This window comes from Astatotilapia calliptera, chromosome 23, assembly GCF_964374335.1.
Source record: "Astatotilapia calliptera chromosome 23, fAstCal68.1, whole genome shotgun sequence".
Taxonomy (NCBI): domain Eukaryota; kingdom Metazoa; phylum Chordata; class Actinopteri; order Cichliformes; family Cichlidae; genus Astatotilapia; species Astatotilapia calliptera.
In genome coordinates, this window is record NC_137443.1 from 21,722,365 (window position 1) to 21,733,515 (window position 11,151).

General features: G+C 45.5%; 1 protein-coding gene across 2 annotated transcripts; it reads left to right on the forward strand.

Annotated features, from left to right (window-relative positions):
• Positions 1-399: 399 nt before the first annotated feature.
• On the forward strand, positions 400-10,553 carry clcn4 (chloride channel, voltage-sensitive 4). 2 transcript variants are annotated; one of them, XM_026159603.2, is made up of 13 exons: positions 400-509; positions 606-647; positions 1,154-1,308; positions 1,423-1,522; positions 1,756-1,943; positions 2,025-2,147; positions 2,404-2,610; positions 2,738-2,818; positions 2,898-3,443; positions 3,527-3,713; positions 3,930-4,328; positions 4,413-4,629; positions 7,328-10,553. In XM_026159603.2, exons 2-13 carry the CDS (start codon positions 632-634, stop codon positions 7,416-7,418), a joined length of 2,310 nt encoding a protein of 769 aa, XP_026015388.1. In that variant the 5' UTR covers positions 400-509; positions 606-631; the 3' UTR covers positions 7,419-10,553. The 2 variants fall into 2 exon arrangements, with proteins under 2 accessions (XP_026015388.1, XP_080153029.1); XM_080296903.1 differs by having other exon boundaries at positions 451-647.
• The last annotated feature ends 598 nt before the right edge of the window (positions 10,554-11,151 follow it).

Sequence of the window (11,151 nt, forward strand, 5' to 3'; positions counted from 1 at the left end):
CTTTCCCTTTGAACCGAACCACAGCCATTCTGAGTTGGCCCAGAAGGGCAGGTTGCTCTTCAGAATCAGAATCAGAATCAGAAATGTCCATCACGCCACTCTTGTGTTAATCTATGCACGGTCTGAAGCATGTGTGTGGAAATGTATGTGAATGTTTTACTGTTATATCTTATTAGTATTTTAAGTATTCTATCTATTTTATTTATTGAATTTTATTGTTTTATTCATATTTTGATATTGCTAGGGATGATGCAATGATCGGGGACCATTCTTAATTTCGTTGTTCTCATGACAATGACAATAAAGTTTCTGATTCTGATTCTGATTTTGACTTTGGTTTGTAATTTTTCAAACTTTACTCTTTCTTGTAATTCCCACGCGTGGCCACCAGAGGGCAGAAAAGACTCCAAACACCTGAAACACGACGAGCTTTGAGGTGGTCCAAGCAAAGCGCGATCCCGAAGTATCGCGATACTGGCAGGTTGCAGGGAGCCTTCTGCGACGCTTCCGTAGGCTTTTATTTATTTTTCTCTCGCTGAATTTTACTAAAATGACATTTTTATTTGACAACGTATCAGTTAATAATTGAAGAGATTTTATTTTAGACCCGCAGCGGTGAGCACGGAGCAACATGGAGGTCGCTGAAGGTAAACAACAACAACAGCCAGTGAAATGATGCTGAGTTAGCCTGGTTAGCTTCAGGAGCTAACGTAAATAAAGGCTCCGCAGTGCTGTTTGTGCTGCTGGATCATTTCAGGTGCGAAGTCTGACAAACACAGTGGGGACTCTCGGTGGTGATTGCATTCATGTCAGAGGAGATAGTTGTTGTTGTTCTTCAGGTAAAAGTGAGGAGATCTGCCCTCATCCTGTGATATGAGGCAGGTGAAATGCTTCCCCCCCCCCTCCTTTTAACTCATCGGGATCTTTGAATTCAGTAAAGGCTGACTGCACCCGGCTCCTCCTCCTCAGTATAAACAGAAATGCATATTATTAAAAACACGTGGATCTTTAATTTAAGCTTTTATTCTTATTTATATGAATGTGTTGAGCAGGTGAAATCTCATTAAACCGATGAGCATGGACATTAACGTTAAATAAACAGTGAGTGTTTATAAATCAAATTAACACTGATGACGTCCTCACTTTCTTCCAGGTGTGAGTGCCGCCACGCCCACGGAGGAGATGAATGGTGCCGGGAACCTGATGGACTTCCTGGATGAGCCTTTCCCCGATGTGAGCACGTACGAGGACTTCCACACCATTGACTGGCTGAGAGAGAAATCCAGGGACACAGACCGCCACCGTAAGGTGTGTGCTTCATCTATTCCTCTCCCTCCTCATTGTGAGGCGTGACACATGACGCGTGAGCTTTTATTTGAAATCCACACTGCAAACCTGTAAGTTGATCCTGTGTTTCTGCAGATCACCAGCAAGAGCAAAGAGTCCCTCTGGGAGCTGATTAAGAGCCTGCTGGACGCCTGGTCGGGATGGGTGGTGATGCTGCTCATCGGCCTCCTCTCAGGTCAGGCTCGCTGTGTCTCTGATCTCCTCCTCCTCTTCGTGCTGCTGGGCTTAAAGTTCCCAGGCTTCATCTATCTAGCTTCCTTTTTACCTTTATTTCTGTTTCTTACTCTGTTGTTGAAGCTGCAGACGTCTCTCTGGATGTCCGAGCGACACCGGAAGAGAAACAGGAGCAATCTGAGAGTGATGAAGGTGTCTCTGAGGTGGAATGACGCCTCCCCTTCTCCTCCACAGGGACGCTGGCCGGCGTGATCGACCTCGCCGTGGACTGGATGACGGACCTGAAGGAGGGTGTGTGCCTCTCGGCGTTCTGGTACAGCCATGAGCAGTGCTGCTGGACCTCCAACGAGACCACGTTTGACGACCGGGACAAGTGCCCACAGTGGCAGAAGTGGGCGGAGCTGATGACAGGCCACGCCGAGGTTGAGTTGCCCGCTTTTAGTGGTTGTGTGTGTTTCTTCAATGAGTGGACAGAGTGATGAGCTAACTCTGTGTTCTCTCAGGGAGCCGGAGCGTACGTGCTGAACTACTTCCTGTACATCCTATGGGCTCTGCTCTTCTCCTTCCTGGCGGTGTCGCTGGTGCGAGTGTTCGCTCCGTATGCCTGCGGGTCGGGAATCCCGGAGGTAACAAACTTTTTCACTGGATAAACAAATTCAATCAGTTGGAGTTGGCTCAGTTCATTTGAGCAGGCTTCTAATGAGGTGTGTTACTTGCAGCAGGTGGCATTAGGCCACGCCCCCATGCAGATACAGGAACTGAAGCCATGACACAGATGGTTTTTAACAGTTTTCCTGTGGGACTTTTTAAATGGAGTCTGATTGCGCTTTCAGCCGTGCGTTCGCTCTCACATGTCTCCGTCTGTTTGCATGTTTTGTGCAGATCAAGACGATCCTCAGCGGCTTCATCATCCGGGGCTACCTGGGGAAGTGGACCCTGCTGATCAAGACAGTCACGCTGGTGCTGGCCGTGTCGTCGGGCCTGAGCCTGGGGAAGGAGGGTCCTCTGGTCCATGTGGCGTGTTGCTGCGGAAACCTCTTCTGCAGCCTTTTCTCCAAGTACAGCAAGAACGAGGGCAAGAGGCGAGAGGTATGCTGCGGAAAAAACACTCCTAACCTTTGACCTTTTAAGGGCAGTAAGATTTCCTCACAGTGTGCACGCTCTCCCCTCGATGAAGGAAAAGTCACGTAGATGTATGTGTGTCTGCCTCCTGCAGGTGCTGTCGGCGGCGGCAGCAGCTGGAGTGTCGGTGGCGTTTGGCGCGCCCATCGGAGGAGTCCTGTTCAGCCTGGAAGAGGTTGGCTATCAGACTGGACACAGAGTATCTGTAGCTCTTCCTCCTCTCTCCTAACGATGTCCTGTGCTTCCTCCTGCAGGTCAGCTACTACTTCCCTCTGAAGACTCTGTGGCGCTCCTTCTTCGCCGCACTGGTCGCAGCCTTCACGCTGCGCTCTATCAACCCATTTGGAAACAGCCGCCTGGTGCTCTTCTATGTGGAGTACCACACGCCGTGGTACATGGCCGAGCTGGTGCCCTTTATCCTGCTTGGCGTCTTCGGCGGCCTCTGGGGGACTCTCTTCATCCGGGCCAACATCGCCTGGTGCCGGCGGAGGAAGACCACACAGCTGGGGAAGTACCCGGTCTTGGAGGTGATCGCCGTGACGGGGATCACTGCCCTTCTGGCTTACCCCAACCCATACACCCGCCGCAGCACCAGCGAGCTTATCTCAGAGCTCTTCAATGACTGTGGCGCGCTCGAGTCGTCGCAGCTCTGCGATTACGTCAACAACCCCAACATGAGCCGGCCGGTGGACGACATCCCGGACCGCCCAGCGGGACCTGGTGTCTACAACGCCCTGTGGCAGCTCACCCTCGCACTCATCTTCAAGATCGTTATCACCATCTTCACCTTCGGCATGAAGGTCAGTGCGAGGAAGACGATGGGCTGGAAGTCGGTGTTTGTTTCCTGTTTCTGTTTCTCTGAGCGGATCTCTTTCCTCCTCAGATCCCCTCGGGTCTCTTCATCCCCAGCATGGCGGTCGGGGCCATCGCCGGGCGGATCGTCGGGATCGCCGTGGAGCAGATGGCCTACCATCACCACGACTGGATCATCTTCAAGAACTGGTGCCGGCCCGGCGCCGACTGCGTCACGCCAGGACTGTACGCCATGGTGGGAGCCGCCGCCTGCCTGGGTGAGTGCACCGTTCACCCATTAGAAGCTTTAAGATGTAGACATGATGAGGCCTTGTGTCAGGCCTGCCTGAAACAAGCTGTTTTAGCTCCTCCCCTTTTAACCCAAGCTTTGTTCTGATTGGCTGCCCCTGGTAAACAGCAGAAACTTCTCACACTGTGAATGGTTGAATTAAGTCTCCTCCTGTGATGAAGCAGCTGTGTTTGTGTTGCTTCAGGCGGTGTAACGAGGATGACCGTCTCGCTGGTGGTCATCATGTTTGAGCTTACCGGCGGCTTGGAGTACATCGTCCCCCTGATGGCCGCTGCTGTCACCAGCAAGTGGGTGGCAGATGCATTCGGTAAGGAGGGCATCTACGAGTCACACATCCTGCTAAACGGCTACCCGTACCTGGACGTGCGGGACGAGTTCACCCACCGCACGCTCGCCACCGACGTGATGCGTCCCCGCAGGAACGACCCACCGCTGGCTGTCCTCACGCAGGACTCCACGACAGTAGAGGATGTGGAGACGCTGATCAAAGACACGGACTACAACGGTTTCCCCGTGGTCGTGTCCAGAGAGTCAGAGAGGCTCATCGGCTTCGTCCAGCGCAGAGACCTCACGCTCGCCATCAGTAAGTCAACCGCAAATGCACGTTAGTCTTTAGTGAATCCGATCGAAAGGTTTCCACTGACTCCTCCCCTCGATCCATCCACAGAGAACGCCCGTCAGAAGCAGGACGGCGTGGTGAGCAGCTCAGTGGTCTACTTCACCGAGGACGCACCGCAGCTGCCGGCGAGCAACCCACAGCCGCTTAAGCTGCGACGCATCCTCAACCTCAGCCCATTCACCGTCACCGACCACACGCCCATGGAGACCGTGGTGGACATCTTCCGCAAGCTTGGTCTGCGCCAGTGTCTGGTCACCAGGAGCGGGTAAGAGCACGCCAAATGCCATCTGCTGTTACAGCCTGAAATATGGAAACGGTTGAAAATTCTCTTTTTTCTTTTTTTTTTCGCCTGTCCCATTTATGTTCTTTTGCCATCAGAATTGTTGTCTAAAGGCAAAGAAAGATGCCCAATGCATTTACTTTACCAAATGGACCATCCTGGCCTTGCCGTATTAGTCTGTTTGATTGACCTTTGTTTTTATTGTTTATTTTATTTTATTTTCACTTGCTACACACGGGACAGACATGACTGGGGGAAAGAAAAACAGCAGGGAAGAGGAACGGTGATGAAAGGCAAAAACCAAACCAAACAAAACAAACAGACAAAAAATACATATATCAGTCACCTGGATCACCTGTTGAGAAAGAAAAAAGAAAACAAGCAAAAAAAGAGAGCAATATAATAAACAACATCATCGTGATGATCTATGTGAAGATAACAGCAAATACTAAATATTGAATATTATTGTGCAGCACATAGAATCGACAGCACACAGTGTGCTTTGAGGTAGGAGCCAAAAAGGGTGTAGTTTGTGTGTGTGAGCACCCGTGTGTACACCTGTGAGCATGAGCGCGCTTGTATTCAAAAGGTGCCTTCATGTAATGATCTGCTAGAGGGTTGAAACGGGGTCAGATTTCATGCACCTACAAAGTCCTGAAAACATAGTTTCACTTTGTTGGTGACAAACTGGATCATTTGCAGTTGTCCTGCCACCAAAAATACTGTGAATACCTTGACTTTAGCAGTGACGTTCATCAGTAAAAACCCTGAAACCGTTTGTAGCTCAGAAGCTGATCTGTATCATTCCTTTAAAATGTCAGAGAAGGATTCTCTCCAGTCTGCAGGAAACAGAGAAGCAGCAGCTTCATGTTTCCTGCTCACCTCTGATGTCATTGGCTGCTCTGTTGGTAAGAGCAGCCAGTATTTCAGGGCTTTATCTAGAATAATAGAGATCGGGTGTTCGGTGCAGTGTTTTCTGTTCTATGTGCCAGTCTTTTTCTAAATATACAGTTTAAAAAAAAAAGATGAGGAAGGTGAAGCTGGGCTGAAGTTTTTAAGGTCATATTTCTGCAGCAGCCGGCTTAGCTTAGATCAAAGAGATCAGCAGCTTTTTCATTAGGTTATTTTAAGGGCAAACGGCTCCCTCTAGTGACTCAATGAGATCATTTGTCTTAATAGTTATGAAGCAAAGTGACATAAATAATTGTTAAAACTCCTAAAACCAATTAATTTATGACTTCTTTAATCGTTATTACATCTTTATTACCTCTGTTACTTATTTTAAAAAAATAAAAATGAAAATAGGTCTCCTATAACCAAGATTTAAATAAACCCAAATGTATTCAGTGTTTACTAGGGATGGGTATTGATAAGATTTTCACGATTCCGGTTCCATTTTCGATTCTGTTTAACGATTCGATTCTTTATCGATTCTCTTTAAAAAAGGAGAACACTAAGGTCGATTAGCTTAGAACTTTGTTTTTTATCTTCTCTTTGAACAAGATAGAAATTTAGGAGTAACATGGCCTTACAAACCCAACAGTGAGATCTTAAGAGATCCACAGCCTACGGCTCTTCAATGGGGTGTCACAGGGTCCCCAGGAAAAAAAATTGTAAATGTAAAATAATAAAATAAATATTCTTCTGTAGCAATAACAAAGTATAACATAAATTATTCTGTAGCAATTACACAAGAATATCCAGTAATGTCCCTGCCTACAATTAAACACATTACTGAAAATCGAGGGCATCTGCTGGCAAATGGGTTCAAGCCTTTTACCACAAACTTAGTCACTGCTGGGTGACATTCGTCTATCCTGGCCTGAAAGGAGACGCTACCGGTAGACTGCAGCAAGAACTGCCAGCATCTGAGCCAGACTGTCTCTCTCATCATGGTCACCTAAATGCACAGTGATGGCAGGTTTTGTAATAAGGCAGATCGCGCTAACATAATATGCACTGTTAGTTGATTATTTACCTGCCGCATTAACGGGAGAGGACGTGCAAACGTTACCGCTGCTGCTGGGTTGAGATTCACGAGTCCGGAGCGGAATTAAAAACACGACATTCATTTAAGGTCATCGGGTGTTTTGTGAGCAAATGCTTTTGCATATTCGTAGTGTTTCCTCCTTTAAATGAAATATCTACTTTGCAAGTATTGCAAGTTGCCCTGTTGTCATCTGTTCTCATAAAGTATAACCAAACTTTTTAGTGTTTGAGCCGCTTAAAGGCGCCATATTTCCTGCCAGGTAAATGACGCTCCGCAACGTGGTGACGTCATTCGGGGCGACTGGAATCGATAAGGGAATCGTTTGCAAAAATGACAAACAATTCCAAGGAATTGAAACAATGGGAACTGGTTCTCAACAAGAGCCGGGTTTTGATACCCATCCCTAGTGTTTACTCACTTATATGAGAGGTCAGCTGGTGTTTAGAGGTCAGGACACTTTGTGATCCAGCCCGCAGTGTCCATGCTTTGCTGTTTCTGCCAGGAACAGCAACAGCAAAGGAAGCTGGGTCTTAGACTCAACTTTCTCCTGTAGTTGATTGATCTGTGTGATCAGAGTGGCTGTCAAGCTGATCTGGTTGCAGTTTCAGTTTGTCTCCTCTAATCTGCACATTCTTCCTTTACTCATCACATGGGCAACGACCTCTGACCTTTGTTTGCATCCCTCCTCTGCAGGCGTCTCCTGGGCATCATCACCAAGAAGGACGTTTTGCGTCACATGGCCCAGATGATGAACCAGGATCCAGAGTCCATCATGTTCAACTAGCGTGAGAGGCGGGTTTACTGCCCTGATGGTGTAAATATGTCAAACTGGAAAGATGACGCCACGCTGCTCTGCTACCTGTGAAAAGCCCCTCCACCTCCCTCAATATCCTCCCACCCCCGCAGTGGCAGGAAGGCTTTAAAACATAGTGAATCCACCTTAACGTCGTTCATTTGCTGCTGCTCGTTCAGTTTAGAGATTCAGATGAAGGGAAACTGCGACTTCAGGGCGGTGTGTGTGTGTATGGAGTGAATCGCAGGGTTAACGATCATCTCTGATCATATTTAAATGAAATTTGGACCTCTGAGGCTCCGTGATGATTGTTTTTATTGATTCATGGTGTAGGTTTTAGAGATGATCTCATTCAGAAGGGTGTCTTTATTCTGCCTAGCTTTCCTCTCTTTTAGAGCTCAAACGGCTCTGTGTGTTAGATGTGTATATTTAGCCCTAAAACACTCAGACTTTATAAAGATTTATAAAGTTTTAACATATTTGGTGAAGTGCTATTCCCCAAATATCCAGATCCAGACCTGTTGAGTGATCTTCAGGCCCGAAACGTCAACATATTTAGAAAGTTTAGCTCTTCTTTGAATCCAAATTCAACTTTCTCGGTTAAGAAAATGCACTACAAGTATGTATGAAACACACACACTTCTGAATGAGATGATATTCAGTCATAACTGGAAAATGATCATGTGTATCTTTAAATCTGGAGGTGAAATGGGACCAGCTGTGAGGGTCACACACATCTGGAGCTGATTTTATTTGAAGTTGAGGACTTTGTTGCACTTTGTCTTTTTTTGTTGTACGTGTTGCTGCCATATTTATATATTACTCCTGCCTGTGTTCATGCGTCTGGTGGACATGCCAGCTCCCTCAAACACTAAACCTTGTTTGTTTGTTTGTTTTACTGTAGCATTGGTTGTTCTTCTAATTACCAGCCAATCAGATTCTTTGCACAGAGAGGAAATCACAAAGCTCTCCAACTAAACTCCACCCATGAAAATCAAAAAGCAACCCTGATCTTAGAGGATGGGTATGCACCTCTGAACCGCTTCCAGTCATCTCAGCTGTTTTCCTCATAGAGACGACCTCCCCTGGACCCTGAATGACCAGCTTTGACCTCGGTACATATCCATAAAGTTGTGGTTTGATGGCCTTTAGAATAGTTTTGGGGTTTTCACGAGTTTATCAGATCAGAGAAGAGCTAAAGGCTTCATCCTGGTTGAATTTCAGTGAGTAACAAGTTAAAATGCTCTGTGGTTGTCATGTTTGACCTGATTGCACAAAGATTTAACATCTAATTTAACACCAAACCAGAAAACTTAAAAAGCAAACAGCATCCATTAGAACAGCTCCCAGAGCAGGCAGCTCAGTGTTTCTTTCCTGCACTGCAGGAGGGGAAAAAAGCAAATTTTCATCATTTTATTTGCTGCTGAGGCATTTAATCCACATTATTTCTTTGGTACTACATTTATATTTGGTATTAATGATCAAAGCTGTAATCTGCAGGAGAGACGGCGGCTGCAGCAAATTTTACCCCTAAAGCAGCTGAAAAGACTCTTTTCTTCTCCTTGTTGAGGAGATGGTTTGAAGACATCTGACATGTTATTTATTTATTCAGTGTTGAAGGTGTTTGTTTTGACTCGTTTAAAGAGAAGATAGTCACTAAAGGACTTTTAGCGAGCTGTGTCCAAATATCAGTGGTGCTGGAAGCGGTCCAGAGCTGCACGAGGAGGCGATGGAAGGAGCTTCGTTTCCTCCTCTAAGTTCCTATTTAACAATATGAAACCTGCTTTAGTTGCTCTAAAGGCTCCCACACATACTCACAGGCCCTAGTTCTAGTTCAAATAAGCTAATCAAGCTCTTTCTTTTAATCACAAACTGGATTTAAAGACAAAGCAAAGGGAAAATGTTGCCAAGTCACTCATAATTAAAGGCCATGTGAGCGACGCTTTGCTTTTCACTCTAGTGAATCATCTAAGAGAAGCTAAGTCAGAGAAACGGTGTGTGTCTGCGTGTGTGAGCCTTTACAGCAGCGGTTTCATACCCACCAGTCTGATGCTGCTTTAACACTTTAAGGTACTGTGAGCTCCCGTTATGTAAACTGACATTAACTAACTGTTACCATGTGAGGATGTGATAATGTGTCCACGAAGGTCATTTTAAAGCTGATCTGAGCGCGCTCAGTGCTCGTTGTGTTTGTGTTGGTGTGGAAAGACACGGGTGCTGCTGACACTCCACACAGACGAGAACCTTTGAGGGAAACTCGTCCGTTTAGTGTTTTCTTTGACAAATGCCAACAGAATGTACCGGAAAGCTCTCTGTGCTGTAAATACTGAACGTTTAGTGTTTGTTAAGTTAGTGCGTTTCAGACAGGATAACATCAACTCCACGTTTTATTTGAATGGTGGGTGGTTATGAGGTAGAAATCACACATCTGCACTTTTGTTTGTGGGCTTTGGAAATAAAGGGACTGAAGAACAAACGAAAACTTTGAACTTAACCTCAGAATAAACTCGACTCCCTTTTTTATTTATTTTTTACTTAGAAGCTTTTAAAAACTCTAATCACACAGAATCAACAGTAATTTAATCAAAACTGGATCCATTTTTTAAAAAATATTAAAAATATTTACTCACTGTTTCACATCAGGGGGATCAGTAAAGCATCCATCTGTTTAAATGAACTGGATTAGTCCACCAGATGGCGCTGGTCGTTCAGACCTCCTGACAAGCCTGTCTGTTTCCTGCCACAGTCCAAACACGTCCACATTAGCTTCACCTAATTTAAGTGTGGTTATTTCTCTGACTTCACCTGTCGCCGTGGGATACGCTCCAGCCCCTCTGTGACCTTACAAAATAGATACAATCGATCAAAACAGACAGTCTGCTCTGAAGTGAGAAGCATTAACTCCTTTCTTAAAGATCATCAAACATTAAAAGCAGCCTGAATCCAAACAACGCCATAAAAACTGTAAGATTAACACCACACATTTGTATTTATTAAGATTTCTGATGCAACACAGCCAGTAATCTTTCAAGAAAGAGTCAACAATTTGTGGACTGGACACTTCCTCCTCTTTGGTGGCTCTCTCCATCTCCAACTCTGTAATAAAAACTCTTCCTCTGCACTGTGTTAGAGTTTTTCTGTTTGCTTGTTTTTTTCATTTGGATCTTGCTTTTATTATCTTTAATTATCTCTTATGCAAACAGAACTGTCTGAGCACATTAATATCTTTACATATTAAACGTTTCATTCGGTGTTTCAATACCAACTTTTTGATCTGCACAAAACTGCTTCTGCATCAAAGCAGTAAGATTAACATGGTGCAGTTTATTAGAGCCAAACTTAAAGCTGCTGCTTTTACCTTGTGTCATTACTATTCACAGTTAAAACGTGTTTTCTCTGTAGCTATGAACAGCTGAACTCGTGCTTTTGATGTACCGCGGACAGAGGTGACAGCACAGCGGTGGTTCTCCAGAGCCAAGATGGTCTGAGCATTGCATTTGAGATAAATCCACATTAACCACAGGGAGACACATCCCGATGTTAAGACCGCCATGTTTATAAACCTGACCGTGTAGACTTCCTTTGAACTTCCTGTATGTGGTCCATGATGTGGACATCAGCTGTGTTTGTCAGTAATAGCCCTACACAAAGCTACACTTTAAAAGATACATAACTGCAATATTATTTCCATTTCAGGCTTTTTTATGTGTTTGATTTTAGAGTC